This window comes from Erythrolamprus reginae, chromosome 1 (assembly GCF_031021105.1).
Source record: "Erythrolamprus reginae isolate rEryReg1 chromosome 1, rEryReg1.hap1, whole genome shotgun sequence".
NCBI lineage: Eukaryota > Metazoa > Chordata > Lepidosauria > Squamata > Dipsadidae > Erythrolamprus > Erythrolamprus reginae.
Genome location: NC_091950.1, coordinates 186,674,273 through 186,690,421, shown reverse-complemented (window position 1 = coordinate 186,690,421; position 16,149 = coordinate 186,674,273). Strand labels below are relative to the sequence as shown.

Genomic DNA, 16,149 nt, shown 5'->3' with positions numbered 1-16,149 from the left:
GGTTAGATAGCTACACCATTGGATGGGTTCAAAATTAGTTGACCAATCACACAGTGCTCATTGGAATTGCATCTACATGGAGGGAAGTATGCAGTGGATTATTCCAAGGCTCTGTTTTAGGGCCGATACTCTTCAATATCATCAATCACTTTTACAAGGGGATAGATGGGGAAATCATCAAATTTGCAGATGACACCAAACTGGCAGGAATAGCCAACACTCCAGAAAATAGGCTCAAAATACAGAAGGATCTTGACAGACGTGAACATTGGACGCTATCTAACAAAATGAAAGTCGTGAAAAAAGTAAGGCTCTACATTTAGGCAAGAAAAACAAAATGCAAAGATACAGTATATGTGGTACCTTGCTCAACAATAGTAACTGTGAGAGGGATCTAGGAATCCTAGTGGACTATCATTTAAATATGAGCCAGCAGTGTGCAGCAGATGCCAAAAAAGCCAACACAGTTCTAGGCTGCATTAACAGAGTGATAAAATCAAGATCGCGTAAAGTGTTAATGCCACTTTATAATACCTTGGTAAGGCCACACTTGGAATACTGCACGATGCAAAAAGAAAGTTGAGACTCTAGAAAGAGTGCAGAGAACAGCAACAAAGATGATTAGAGGACTGGGGGCTAAAACATATGAAGAATGGTTGTAGGAACTGGATATGCCTAGTTTAATGAAAAGAAAGACTTGGGAAGGCATGATAGCAGTGTTCCAATATCTCAGGGGTTGCCACAAAGAAGAAGAAGTCAGGTTGTTCTCCAAAGCACTTGAGGGTAGAACAAGAAGCAATGGGTGGAAACTAACCAAGGAGAGAAGCAACTTAGAACTAAAGAGAAATTTCCTGACAGTTAGAACAATTTATCAGTAGAACAGCTTACCTCCAGAAGTTGTGAATGCTCCAACACTGGGTGTTTTTAAGAAGATGTTGCATTAACATTTGTCTGAAGTGGTCTAGGGTTTCCTACCTAAGCAAGGGGTTGGACTAGAAGACCTCCAAGGTCCCTTCCAACTCTGTTATTCTGTTCTGTTCTCTTCTACTCATTACAGCATTACATTGAAGAAGGTATGGTGGGCAAGCCAAAGTGCTGCTACAGAAATGAATGTAACTTACACTCTGATTGATTTTGTTCTCCTAGGGCACATCCAAGAAGCTCTTCTGAGTCTTGAATCTATTAAGAACAAACAAGAAGTGTCCCTGTGCACAATGATGGCAATAATCTATGCCCACAAAAAAAGGCCAAATCCAGGTAATGTCTCACTTTTTTTTTTTTCAGAAAACCTTTATACTTGTACATGGTGAATTATAATAATGGATCTCAACTACAAAAGAGATGTTCACACCTCGCCATCCCAATGAGATTGTTTCAACCAGCAACCATGTATTATTTTATTTATTTTTTATTTATTTGATTTTTATGCCGCCCTTCTCCTTACAACATGTTAGCAATAGCACTTTTTAACAGAGCCAGCATATTGCCCCCACAATCTGGGTCCTCATTTTACCCACCTCGGAAGGATGGAAGGCTGAGTCAACCTTGAGCCAGTGATGAGATTTGAACCGCTGACCTACAGATCTACAATCAGCTTCAGTGGCCTGCAGTACAACACTACCTGCTGCGCCACCCCGGCTCTGGTATTCTTCTAACAAGGCTTTCTTTCCCTGACCCCTCTCCCATTCCGTTATTATTTTATCTTTTTCAGTTATCACAAAGTTCTTTGAGTGCTGATAGGTTGCATTGCCATTTTCTCTATTCTTTTATAGAAATAGCAATAGCATTTAGACTTATATACCGCTTCACAGCTTTACAGCTCTCTCTTAGTGGTTTTACACAGTCCACATATGACCCCAACAGTCTGGGTCCTCATTTTACCTGCCTTGAAAGGATGGGAGGGTGAGTCAACCTTGAGCCTGGTGAGATTTAAACTGCCAAATTGCAGTCAGCCGGCAGTCAGCAGAAATAGCCTGCAGTTCTGCATTTTAACCACTGTGCCATCACTAATAATAATAATAATAATAATAATAATAATAATAATAATAATTTATTAGATTTTTATGCCGCCCCTCTCCAAAGACTCAGGGCGGCTCGCAACAGTAATAATAACAATGTTGCAATGGAAACAAATCTAATATTAAAAAACAGCTAAAAACTCTTTTATACATTTTATAATGTAAACATTATTTTCCAATCAACATAGCAAATATCTTTGCCACACTGCATCTAGAAACTGGGTGCCTCTGGCAACTGACCTCCAATAGCTTCCAGATACCTTTGCAAACTTGAAGAAAAATGATCTTTTCTTTATTGAAGTCCAGATTCTCACAGTTTAGGAGCATATTATATTTTAAGCATGAATTTATATGAGATAACTTTTCTATAATCAGCTAATTAGAAATTAGCTTTCTGTAAAATTATCAATTATTAGTAGGAAGAAGGTTTCAAATCCTCCTGGAAGATGATTTCATTTCAGTTGATGCTAACATGGATGTTTAGCTTCTTTAGTATTGGATTGTCGCACGTTGTTTTTATTACTGTTGTTAGCGCCTCGAGTCTACGGAGAGGGGCGGCATACAAATCCAATAAAATGAAATGAAATGAAATGAAATGAATAATGATGAATAGTCCATCTCATAATTTCCAATTTCTAAGCCACTGGTTGACCAGTTTTATGATGTATTTAACTAAATTAGCTACCTGGTTTGGATTTAGATGATGCCCTCTATGTTTTATCCTTCATAATTTCCAGGAAATAAATTTTACATCCATTGATTCAAAGCGTGGAAGTTGTAGTTTGAGATATCTTCAGTACACCAGATAGGTAAAGGTTCAAATTCAATTTCTGTCATGCTTTTTCAAATCCCCTTGTGGACAGTGGCAGGTCAAAAGTCTTCTTTAGTCTGCAGAGACCCTGTTTTCTCCGTGAACTGAATCACTGAATACAGTGTGACAAACCAGTTATTGGAAGTATAAGTTTAATTAATAGATCTTAACACTTGAGAAGTACCAAAAAAATTGCAAGATCTAGCATCATAGTCAACATGAAATTGTGCCTTTACGCCTTTATCAAACGTCTTGGAGACTACTGTGTTCAATATTGGATGATGCCATTCAAGAATATGGCAAATGTAAAAGGACAAAGAGAAGAACAAGAAAGATGGAGTGGGTTCTGGAGACTGATTATTTTTGGGAGTGGGGGGGGGGGGAATATGAAAAGCCATCTTCAAGAATGGCTAAAATACATTTCTCAGCCATTCAACAACAGAGCACATTATGGTGAAAAAAATGATGGGCTTTTCAGAGAGTAGATAGATGTCTGTCTGTTAGAATACTTAGTACACTAGATTGGTGAATTTCCTGCATCGGCTGGGCTTGATGCCATTTGCTGTTCTCCTCTATGACTCTATAGAACACATTTACTTTATTGCTTTTAATAGGTTTTGGTTGCTGTTATGTAATATCTTGCAATAAGTCTTTAATCTGCTGAAGTCAGCATTATTATTTCCTTCTCCGTTGTTTTTTAGATCGGGACGTTATCATGGATCTTGATGCCAAGTTGAAGGAGCATCGTAAGACAGCAGGACCGGAGGCTTTATATTTTGCAGGATTGTTTTTGTGGCATATTGGCCGCTACGAGAAAGCCCGTGAATACATCGACAGAATGATCAAGATCTCAAATGGCAGTAAAGAAGTAAGCCATTCCCTATAGTTTTGTGTTGTACTTGTTATAAACAAGATTTGACGACTCCCAGATTTGTCTCGTGATGTTCTTGGTCATCTTCCATCTCAGGCCGGATTATCACTAACTTCCTTAACACTTGAGAAGTACAAACAAAATTACAATTGGTACTGTTACAAAATAGCCTGGTAGTTTTCCTTTAGTTTAATGTTTGGGAGGCCAGCTTCCATAAGTGGGATGTACTAATGGCCAACGATACAATATGTCCACGTTCTGCTATTACTATGTATTTCACACTTAGCTTACAAATGCTATGTTCCCTGCAGATATAATGACATATATGTGGGGAGGTAACTAGTGACATATATGTGGGGAGGTTCCCTGCAGATATATGTTCCCTGCAGATATAATGACATATATGTGGGGAGGTAACTAGTGACATATATGTGGGGAGGTTCCCTGCAGATATAATGACATATATGTGGGGAGGTAACTAGTGGTAGTTTTGTCACACAAATTGGAGCATCCTATGTATTTGCTGATTTTCCCACATTGCTTTGTCTCTGTATCATATTGTATTCCACTTTTTTTAGGAGCCTCAAAATACTCAGCAATAGATCTTGGATCACTTTGGAGCTGAATCCTGAAAATCTAAATGTTTTCTTTACCAACTAGTTTTCTTTGTTATTAACTTCTGTTATGCTAATATTCCATGTGCTTTTGAAAAGATTCCAGGCTTCATCTGGACTATGACTTAGACTCCAAGGGTGAGATTCAAGAATGCAGCTGTTTAATAAGCTAGTTTTATTACAGCTACTAGGAAGGCCACAATGAGAACAAAAAATTTGCCAGTGTTGACCATAAACCTTCAAAGTCTTATATTTATTTATATCCATTTTGAGATTTAAACCTCACATTTCTTCTTCCTGCCCAAGTGTTTGGATGGGCTAAAGATGGATTGCTTGTTAGTGGAAAGAGTGTTTAACATCTTTGGATTGTCATTGTAATATCTTTGTGGTCTCATGATTTTGGTCCTTTTAGACTTTCACTGTAGCTTTTAGAGCAGTTCATCAGTGTGCCAGTGGTGTAGAGTGCTCAAAGTTGTCTTTCTACCTACCTGGAGTAGGCCCCTTAATGGGGATGGATAAATAGGGAACATCATAACACTTTAAGTACTAAATCCCATGCTATGAGCCATGGTGGCTCAGTAGTTAGAATACAGTATTGCAGGCTGACTCTGCCTACAGCCAGGAGTTGGATCCTGACTGGCTCAAGGTTGACTCAGCCTTCCATTCCATTGAGGTTGGTAAAATGAAGAACCAGATTGTTGGGGGGCAATATGCTGACATTGTAAACTGCTTAGAGAGGGCTGTTGAAACACTATGAAGTGATATATAAGTCTAAGTGTTATTGCTGTAACAGCAGGCATGAACACCCCAAAACATAGATCACTCTTCTACATTGCATAAATTATTATTATTATTATTATTATTATTATTATTATTATTATTATTATTATTTATTAGATTTGTATGCCGCCCCTCTCCGTAGACTCGGGGCGGCATACACAAAGGATTGTGCTTATGTTAAGTACATCTTTATTTGTTTATCCAGTAACAGTAGCAGGGTGTTGCTTCATTTAATGTTTTGCTTTGTTCTTCCAGGGGTGGATTCTAAAAGGATGGCTTGATGTGACTAGTGGGAAAGAAGCAAGTATCAAAAAAGCTGGAAGATGTTTTGATGAAGGGCTCCAAAGTGGGAATGATATTTTTGGCCTGATGGGTAAAGTAAGTGTATAAAAAGCTTTAAAATGCATGTAATTAGTAACAAACATTGCAGCTGATGCAGACTGATCCAGCACAAATGAATGTAGTTGCCATCCAGGATGAAGGAGCAGATCAAAGCAACCTTATTTTGCATTCAGGATGCTATTTATTCTCTCTCCCTCCCTCTCTCCTCTTCATTTCTTATTTTGTGTGATGTGAATATGGGTCCTAAGAATTGAAATCAATATTCGTTCTACAATTACAGGATCAAGTCCTTTAGCGATCGTATCATCAATTATTTGTATTTGCTCTGACACATACTTTAATGAAAAGCAAAAGGGTGCATTTGGAGTCAATTCCACACTTAAGAACTGAAGCAATTGAAGAGCAATGTACATAAAGTCTGGGAATCAAATAGACGTTGCAAAGGATTTACTGTTTGTAACTGTAGAAAAGAAATAGAGGGGGGTTTTTGTTTCTCCATAAAAAGAAGCTTCGTAGATTTTTTTAAAATATTGTGTTTGGCCAAATGTATTCTGTTTTAAAGATATTGCTACAAATTGCATTTCGAATCAGTAGGTCTACAATCACTTTGCTGCAATTTTTTTTTAAATTCCATTTAGAAACTTGCATTTTGCATATTCACTGCTTTGAAAGGTTTTGCTTTCCAAATCATTATAATCCTGGGTATAAACTCATTGGTTCTGGCATTATATAAGCATAGGTTGTTTAAACATAGTTATTGAACAAACAGCAATGGACTAGATTAATGTAACATGCTAAATGGAGACCAAAGAAGCCACATTGTACTTAGCATCTTGTAGGACTATTGCTGTTTTGTCACAAAGCTTTATTTTATACAACAGCATTAAAACTGATGACCTTCAGTGGAAGATACCCTTTAAGTTCATATAAAAAGTCCTTTGACTTGTGACCATAATGGAACCTGCCTATCATGGTCATAAGTTGTGATGATTGTAGGAAGGCCTGACTTTATAACTTTTTGTGACAGTTGTTGAGCAAACACTGCCCGCCCCCACCCCATTCCGTTTGCATTGAAGGCATTGTTGAAGGCACTTCTGGGTTGAAAGAATTAGCCAGTGACATCACTGTTGCCCAGGGAACTCCTGTGGGAGCTTCTTTCATGTCACCGTCAAGGAGCTGGAGTGAGTGACAGGAGCTCACTCCTCCACACAGCACCATTTGGGTTTCAAACATGGACTTGCTAACCCCAACCCAGTGTCCTAACCATGTGAGCTATCATGCTTTGTGGTCATTAAGCATTGTAGTCACTGTGGGTCAGTTTTTCTGAAAACCAGAAATAAATACTGGTTTTCAGCAAAACTGTCATAAAATGCAATGGGATGTGGCCAGTAATGGGCTGCCAAATTTTTTACTGTGACACTGTGGGTGTGGCTTAATGGTCATGTGACTGGGTAGGAGTGGCTTGCGAGCCATGTGGCCAGTGGGAGTGGCTTGAAGGATCATCATCATTCAAGTGAATTAAGTCCCCAATTTACAACCTCACCAGTGTCGCTCGCTGGGGTGACAATTTGCCCTGTTCTCCTTCCTAGGTCACCCCCTGCATCAGGCTGGGTAGCTAGCCGAATGGGTGCTGATCAGCTGTTGAGAAAAGGGGGAAGGAAAAAGCCCCTTGCAACTCCTGCTGTTGCTGGTCTCCTACCACTTTCTGAGGAGGTAGAGGAGGGTGGGTTTTTTAAAAAAAAAATATCGGAAAGCCGAGGGAGAGTTACATGTTATTATTGCCGCACAATGCCTTTTCATCTCAGCTGTAGATGGAGTGAGAGCTTTGCAAGGGGAAAAATACCGCAGCCCAGACCGCTTTGGCGCTGCTCGGCTCAGCTCTCCTTTTTTCCCCCTGCTGCTGCTGCTTCTGCTCGCTCGTAACTTTTTTCCTCTTTCCTCCTTCCTGGCCCCGGGAGGTGGCCGTGTGAGGCTGGAGGGAAGCTGGGCAGGAGAGAGGGAAGCTCATCAGAGGTCATGAAGGAGGAAAGAGGAAAAAAGCAAGGAGTGCAGACGCAGCAGCAGCAGCGGGGGAAAAAAAGAGAGCTCATCTGAGACTGGTAATCCTGGAAGTGACTGCCGCTGGTCAGCTGGAGCTGGGCATGCAGCTTCATTTCCGCTGGTGGAACTGCGTTCTACCTTGTCCTGCCTGTTGCCCACCCCTGGATGTGACAAACAGCTGTAAATGCAGTTGCTGAGTGTCTGACATGCACAGTCCGAGGGGTGGCCTGTTATAACTTTGGAATATTAGATTTGTTGTACATTGTTTTTATTATTGTTGTGAGCCGTCCCGAGTCTATGGAGAGGGACGGCATACAAATCTAATAAATGAATGAATGAATGAATGAATGAATGAATGAATGAATGAATAAATAAATAAATAAATAAATACCACCAAGGAAATCTGACATAACTTCAAATAGCAGCCATTTGTAAATCAAGGACTACCTAATATACCTTTCAAAATCTTTATATGGGGAAACAGGTTCTAGACAAGCAGTTACAACAGACAGCTTTTCCACCAGTGTGCACCAGCCAGGGAATTGTGTCAGAAAAACCCTTTTTCCTAGTTAGAAGGTCTTTTTAAAAAGGCAGGACAAAAGTGACCAGGTGATCATTTGATTGTTCACTAGGCCCAATATTTTGAAGTGCGTCATAATTATTCAGAAGCTTTGGAAACTGTGAATCAAATAATTGCAAATTTCCCACGCTTCCTTCCGGCATTTATAAAAAAGATGAAGCTACAGCTGGCTTTGCAGGATTGGGAGCAGTCAGTTGAGACTGCCCAGAGGTGAGTCAACTTAATTATTCTTGTCTTGATCCATTAAAAATGCTGTATTACCTCAGCTGCAGTGCTTTTGCAGAAGGCAAAATGATCAAAGGTGATTTCTCCCCGTGACTAAAATCATATTGTAGAGTCGTTCAACCTTTTAGTACCAAAATGATGGTAAGGGAGATAAATTTTATATCTCATTAACAATGGCTGAATCATGCTATGACAACAGCCTAAGATACTAGTGGGAAAAGTTCTAAAAAAAAAAAAGAATAATACAGCTTTTCCCCTTATTTATTTCCCAATCTTGATCTAGCTAGTCAGTAGCTATGAAACTCCGTGAAACTCATTTTTACAGTCATTGCTTCGGTATTATCGGATTGTACATGATTGATGGTGGGTAACCGAATATGTGAAGGCTGAGAACATTTTCTATCCTGGCTGAAGCATCTTCTCTTCCCCCCCCCCTCTCTGTGTATGTGTGCGTGCGCCCACACAGTGGAGGTAAACAACCTATATCAGTTGTTCCCACTTTTTTTTGGTTTGAAATGTTATATAACGAGGGTAAAGAATGATATGAGAACTAAACACGAATGGGCAATTTACTGCTCTAGTAAAGTAATGTAGCTTTGTGTGCCCAGCCTAGTGCAGGGACCATGCAAATCTTTTTTGTATTGTAATGTTCCAGTTTTAATAAATGTGCTGCCCAAGTTTAGCTTTGTTTCCATTTCTCTAAGTTGCCTTGAAAGCTGGAGATGAGGAGGACATAAAGATGCCTGGCAATGCAATACATTTTCAAGAGGATGTCATAAGCACATACAATTTGCAATTAATCTGACATTTGTCCAGGAAGCAATTAATTATTATTAGTGTCCCAGAGACGAATACCCCTAAGGTTTGTCCTAAAATAGAGGCGGGAAAGTCCTCCAAATGGAGCTCAGCTATTATTAGCCTGTCAACCTGAAATGAACGTGACTGTGGCCATCTTGGAGACTTCAGGGTTGCCACGTAATAGTGGGAGGGTGGAAATAGTTAAATGGGGTTATTTAGGCAAAACAATAAAGTTTTCCTGTGGGAACCAAGGACATTCTCACAGGTGTCTGGCCAGAAGAAGAGTGAAGTAACCAAGTAACCAGCCAGCAATTGGATTAGACAACATAACCAGTGACTTGGGGAAAGTGGAAATATTTACCTTTTAATTGCATGGAAAACCACAGGAACTTTCAGAGTCGGCTTTCATCAGTTGTGCCAATACGATGTACCCAATAAATTGTTGTTGCCTGCCTCAGAATTCTGCTGTCTATGGGTGCGTTACTGGAACGCCGACATGGCCATTCTGTTTGTAGCTTCTGTGTCCTGTAGTTCACCAATTTTCCTTGAAAACACCTAAAATATATATTGTGTATTTTTGGTGTGTGTGTTTTTAAATTTTCCTTTAGGTTGTTGCAGAAAGATGCTCACAACCTAGATGCCTTAAAAATGGAGACTGTTCACTATTTGTGCAGGGAAGGAAACATACCTGAGGTGAGTCTTCAATTTTAAATTCCATATTGTTGGGTGCATTTTATAGAGAGACATAGGAAATAATTACTCAGGATTTTCCTCCATGTAAAATAATGTGTTTTCTAATTGCTAATGATAGTAATGATGACAATGGTTTTAATAATGCGATCCTGTTCGTGTATATATAGAAGTAAGTTCCATTGAATTTAACTCTCAAGGTTAACAGATGGAAAATTTCAGGTGTAAAATGTCTTTTGAGAATTACAGCCCTGACACAGGAAATACCTGACACAGGTATTTTAGAATTACATGCAGTAAAAGAATGGACCTAATTTAACCCTGCTGTTCTGTTCGGGGCTGCTTGGACCCGAAACGAAGTTTGAGACCCTGTAAAAAATTTACAGGAAATTACAAGACTTTGTCTCATTTGAGGGGTTCTTTCTAATGGGGGAGGGGGGGTTGTTGGGGGTTTTTTTTGGTTTTTGCTGGGCGCAATGACTACACTTGTTCTGTTCCCAGGTCCTTTTGGCCCAGGACTAAAAAAGGTTGATTTTAGCTGCTGTAATTGTTTTTGAATACAGTACTTTTTGCATTGGTATACTAATTTGAACATATCTGATAATAAAGAAATGAAAAATGAAATGAAAAAAATTATGTTTATTTATTTATTTTGCTCAGAAAAGTCACCCCCCCAGTTGTGAGCAATTATTTTCACTTTATATATCGATTAGACTGCAAGTTCCAAATTTTTTGAATACTTTTTGCATTGGTATAGTAATATGAACATTCCTGATCATAAACCAGTGTTTCCCAACCTTGGCAACTTGAAGATATTTGGACTTCAACTCCCAGAATTCCCCAGCCAGCGAATGCTGGCTGGGGAATTCTGGGAGTTGAAGTCCAGATATCTTCAAGTTGCCAAGATTGCGAAACACTGTCATAAACAAATGAAAAATGAAATGAAAAAAAGAATGTTTATTTATTTATTTTGCTCAGAAAACCCCCCCCCCCCAGGCCCCCCCATGTGCAATTATTTTCACTTTATATATAGATTAGACAATAGCTAAAATCAATCAACATTTTTTAGTCCGGGACAAAAAGGACAGAACAAGTGTATAGTAAATGTGAACAGAATAGCAGAGTTAAACAACTAGTATCATATTAACCAACAGCCATTAGTAGAACAAGAGATCACCTTTCCAATGCATACAGTCCAAAATCTCATTTGCTGATAGACCAGGATAGAACAGATCCAGGCATGGGACAAGAAGCTGCAAGAAGAATTTGAGCTGCCAGTAAGGTGTGTTTTGCTTGGGGGAGGTAGCCACTGGATGCAAAATAAACAGTCTCCCCCGCTAATCCCCGATGCTCTATGGTAATGATAACGATCCTTTTTTTTGCTCGAGTGAGAAAAGGGTGCACCCGTGCACCCCCACCCATAATGCAATGCTCTCCCCCCATAAATACGCACACAACCTTCCCCCCCCCCCTCGCATATGTTAGGCTTCATTGAAGCCTCCAGATCTCCAGTAGGCCCGTTTTTGCCCTTCCTAGTGGTGAAAAATGGTCGTAATGGAACTTCATTTCTGAACTTCCAGTAGGCCTGTTGTGTCCGTTTTTTGCCATCCACATGCTCCAGAGGCCTTCCTAAAGCCTGGGAGGGCAAAAACAGCTTCATCCCTGCCCTCCTGAAGGCCAAAAATGACGTGGCCAGCATGCACATACACACTGGAGCTGACATAGGGCAACACCTCATGTGCCCTCAGATATGGCTCTGTGTGCCACTTGTGGCATACGTGCCGTAGGTTTGCCATCATTGCTCTATAGTATTTTTGTCAATAGGCTCCTTAGCCTGTGATTGATACCATAACAAACAATTTCCAAAGTCTGCTCTAGATTGATCCAAAGATACATTGATTTTACACATTGCAGAAAGTGTTTAATGAAGGCTATCAGTGAAACTGTTGAGTGATGTAGGGGCCTAGAGGTGGAGCTCACACCTCGTGATCAGGAGTTCGATACTTGGTAGAAGCAGATATTTCGCTCTCTGGGCACAATGAGAATATATCTGCTGTGAATTCTGCATTGGCGATAGGAAGGGCATCCAGCCAGGAAACACTTACCTCCATTCAGCTGCCCTGACTCCACCCAAATGCAAGGGATTACAGGGTCATTAAAATGAAGGAAAAAAATCAGTGAAACTGTTGGCTGTTGGATTCATTCAAGATGCTAAATCAAATTAAAATAAAACAGAACAATTGTATGAGCATTTTGAGTGAATCAACTTTGTTTTTGAGGTGAAACTTAAGCAATGTTACTAAGTATTTCCTCAATTTCCATTAAGATTTAAACCAAAATATGCTTGTTAGGAATGGGGGAGCTGTAATAGTGGGATTGGGATTCTTAGGTTTAACTCTAATATTTTTCAATATTTTTTAATTAATCCACTGCAGTGATTCACTTAATGACTGTGGCAAAAAAAAGTCGTAAGATGGGACAAAACTCACTTCACAAATGCTTCACTTATCAGCAGAAATTTTAGGCTCAATTGTGGTCATAAATTGAGGACTATCTACTGGTATATTTTGTTTTTCCTAGGCTTCCTCCAGACTGAAAGATCTAATTAGTACTTTAGATCAATTAGAACCACAGAATCCTCTGCTTTTCTGTAAGATAGCCTTGGTTTTTAGCAGAACGGTAAGTAGAAAAGATTTTATATATATATATAAAATTGCCAGTAATGACTGATTCATTGACTCTCTTATATAAGTAGGTAATCTCTCTTGGTACATAATACTAACTTTGTCTTTCATAGGAAACACTAATTTATGTCTTGGTCATGCCATTTGAAGATAAGGCAAAGACTAATTATTGTAGGTAATTCTTGAGTTACAACCGTTCATTTATTAACCACTGCCAGCAACCAGTTGTAAGTTGAGGACTACTGGAGTTAAAGCCCAGGTACACTTCATGAAGTGCTAAATTGCTGCAATTGGAAAAACATTCGGCATGTAAAATTAAGGGATAGCTTGTAACATTTGTTCGGCATTTCTATCATTTCATTATTGCAACCCTGAAGAACAGGAAACAGTTTTCTTCCTCTTGTGTGACTTGTGTCTCTTATATCACTTCCTATAGTCACTTCCATTCTTCTCTTAATTTTGTTGGTTAGTTCTCTGTAGCCAGAGACTCACTTACAATTGATTCTTAGCAAAATGTGAGTCATGCAGTGGTGTTGAAAGAATGGAGGTTTGAAAACATTTGCCCAAAGTGGACAGCAATCAAAGATGGAGATGTTTAGGGCAGAGCTACCGTATTTGTGAACTTCATGGATGCTTTTACTGGCCTTTGATTCTGGAGTTTAGTTGCCTAGTATTGATCGCAGAATTGGAAAATCCAATTTGCAGTCACATTGACTAAGGCACCGGATATAAATATGACTTTATACATTAGGCAGTCTTGCTCTGTCAAGGAATACATTTTTTTAGGATAAATTTGTTGGGAGCTGTATTAAAGTTTGTTGCAAAAATTCAAAACCAGAAGCACACAGATGACTGATTCAATAACTTCTTTATAAACATAATAACAGGGGAATTTACAGTACCATTAGTAGAGTTCTTCTTCAAGCAGTTAAAGACAGCAGAGAATAGTTAGTTTCATTTCAGCAGAGTTCAGAGTAGAAGGATACTGAGTGGGTTGAGAACAGAGAGGACTGGAGCCACACCCAGCCTTAAGCTTCACAGTTTCAATTCTCTGCACAGACTCAGAAGTGGTTATCTCCCATTGGCTGACTCACTACCTATGCCTATTCATTGGCTAACCTTGTTAACATGGCTCTCCCAGTTCATGAATATCTTAACAGGCTGCTTGCTAGCAAAGGACATGGCCTAAATAAGCATACCAGAACCATTTTCCCCCTGAAATGTTATTCTTAGAATAGGGATTAGTAAAAGGATGTAGTAAAATTTTGGACAGTTCTCTTGCAGAGAGTTTCTTCGATTGGACCATAGATGCATGTGATGATGGATACAGTTAAATTATGTGATGTAAAGGTTGTCATTTTTAATTAATATTGTGATTATGTCTGATAGTTTTTCAAAACTAAAAACATTCACAGTTATCTTTTTTTTGGGGGGGGATGTTTGTTTTATCTCTAGTGTGGCCGCAACCCACACATCCTGCAGCTGACCCAGATGTTAGTGGACAAAGCTTTCAGCTTAGCTCCTCAGAATGCAGACATCGCTACAGAGCTGGGCTACCAGATGCTTTTTCAAGGAAAAATAAAGGAAGCTCTGAAATGCTACAAAACTGCTATGGCTCTGGATGAGACAAGTGTTCCTGCACTAACAGGTTTGAATTATTGATAAAGGGAGGGAGGGTGAGAGAGGAGGGGAGGGAGGGAGAAGAGGAAAGGGAGAGAGGAGGGAAGAGGAAAGGTACAGAGAGAGAGGAAGAGAGGGAGAGAGGAAGGAAAGGAGCAAGGGGGAAAGAAGGGGGAGGGAGAGAGAAAGAGAAGAAGGGAAGGGAGGGATGGGGAAGAGGAGGAGGAGAGAGAGAAAGAATTAAGCTGATCTGTTGGTCAGTTTTGTAGATGTTTGGGTGGTTCAGGATGGGGAATTTGTGGGTGGGTGGGGCATGTTTGTTATGTGTATTGGGACTGGTCTTTAGGTGTCATGTCAATTTCGTTCTATGGGTATACTGTGTATACTGCTCAAAAAAATAAAGGGAACACTCAAATAACACATCCTAGATCAGTGATGGGCAACCTTTTGAGCTTGGTGTGTCAAAATTCGCCAAAAAACCGAGCATAACTCAGGTGGTGTGTCACCTTGAGAAAAAAACACTCTCACTCTCTCACACTCTCTTCCTTCCTCTCTCATCTCTCACTCTTTCTTTCTTGCTCTCTCTCTCTCCCGCTCTCTCTTCCTTTCTTTCCTTCTCACTTCCTTCCACTTTTTTATCTTTCTCTCTTCCTTCCTTCCCCTCTTCCCCTCCCTCTCCCTCTCTCCTACTCTTCTCCTACTCTTCCTCTCCTGCTTTTCTTTCTCCTCCTCCTCTTCCTCTCATTTTTCCTCTTCCTCTTCTCCTTTTCTTTCTCCTCCTCCTTCTCTTCCTCCTCCTCTCCTTTTTCTCCTCCTCTTCCTCCTCCTCTCCTTTTTCTCCTACTCTTCCCCTCCTGCTTTTCTTTCTCCTCCTCCTTCTCTCCTTTCTCCTCTTCCTCCTCCTTTCATTTTTCCTCTTCCTCTTCTCCTTTTCTTTCTCCTCCTCCTTCTCTTCCTCCTCCTCCTTCTCTTCCTCCTCCTCTCCTTTTCCTCCTCCTCTTCCTCTCCTTTTCCTCCTCTTCCTCCTCCTCTCATTTTTCCTCTTCCTCTTCTCCTTTATCTCTTCCTTCCTTCCCCTCTTCCTCCCTTTCTCTCTCCCTCTCGTTCACTTTTCTCTCCCTTCCCTCCTTCTTTCCTCTCCTCTTTCCCTCCCTCTTTTTCCCTTCTTTCTCTCCACGTCTCCGGCGGGCAGACGGCTTTGCTAACCGGCACAAGGCTCAAGCCAGCTGCCCGGGAAAGCCCTGTGCCAGCCAAGAAAGCCGGCTTTACGGGAAAGCAGCACGCTTTTCAAATGTGCAACTCTTTCCTGGGCGGGGGGGGGGGCGGCGGCACCTGAACAGAGGCGGCGGGGGGGGGGGGGGGTTCAAAGGACCAACAGCCGGTCCTTTTCGAGGCTGCGTTGTTGCAGTGTCTGAGGCCGCCGCTGCCTCCGCCTCCAGGCGAAGGGATCTCCTCGGTGGGCGGCCTCGGAGGCTGCAACAACGCAGCCCCGAAAAGGACCGGCTGTTGGTCCCTTAAACCTGCCGCTGTCGCCCACTGCGGAGATCCCTTCGCCTGGAGGCGGCGGCCTCAGACGCTGCAACAACGCAGCCCCAAAAAGGACCGGCTGTTGGTCCCTTGAACCCGCCGCCGCCGCCTCTGTTCGGGCGAAGGGATCTCCGCAGTGGGCGGCAGCAGCTTGAAGAGACCAACAGCCGATCCTCATTGAGCTGAGTTTCCTTTGGCTTCCTTCGAGGCAGCAGGTGAGCTTTGCAGTTTTACCTCGAAGGAAGCCAAAGGAAGCTCAGCTCGGGGGCGGGCCTGAAGCAGCCGCCGCCTACTCCGCCCCACGTTTCGGCCGCGCGAAGAAGCAAAAAAGCGGCACTGGAGGGACCAAGACGGTCTGCAGCTGAGCGTCTGGAGGAAGAGGAGGAGGAAAGCCAGGGGGCGGGGAAGAAAGCGGGCCTGCAATTGGCCAATTTCTTGCCTTCAGGGAGAGGAACTGCTGCTGCTCTGCCATAGGGTGCTTTCCTCCCCGCCCCCTGGCTTTCTTCCTTGCCACCGCCAGACGCTCAGCAGCAGAGTGGAGGGGAGATT

At 41.3% G+C, this 16,149-nt stretch overlaps 1 protein-coding gene across 4 annotated transcripts in view; it reads left to right on the top strand.

Moving 5' to 3' along the window:
* Positions 1 to 16,149, top strand: part of TTC21B (tetratricopeptide repeat domain 21B) — a 55,085-nt gene that overhangs the window by 3,770 nt on the left and 35,166 nt on the right. For 3 of the 4 annotated variants that reach the window (XR_011557279.1, XR_011557280.1, XM_070731698.1), the window contains exons 3-9: positions 1,147 to 1,257; positions 3,531 to 3,697; positions 5,350 to 5,472; positions 8,109 to 8,266; positions 9,688 to 9,772; positions 12,350 to 12,448; positions 13,909 to 14,101. Coding sequence is in view for 2 of the 4 variants with exons in the window: in XM_070731698.1 (XP_070587799.1) it covers positions 1,147 to 1,257; positions 3,531 to 3,697; positions 5,350 to 5,472; positions 8,109 to 8,266; positions 9,688 to 9,772; positions 12,350 to 12,448; positions 13,909 to 14,101 (936 nt within the window). In the remaining 2 variants the exon portion in view is untranslated. Of the gene's footprint in view, positions 1 to 251; positions 306 to 1,146; positions 1,258 to 3,530; positions 3,698 to 5,349; positions 5,473 to 8,108; positions 8,267 to 9,687; positions 9,773 to 12,349; positions 12,449 to 13,908; positions 14,102 to 16,149 lie in introns of those variants that run through there. The other variant, XM_070731699.1, reaches the window with a different exon arrangement.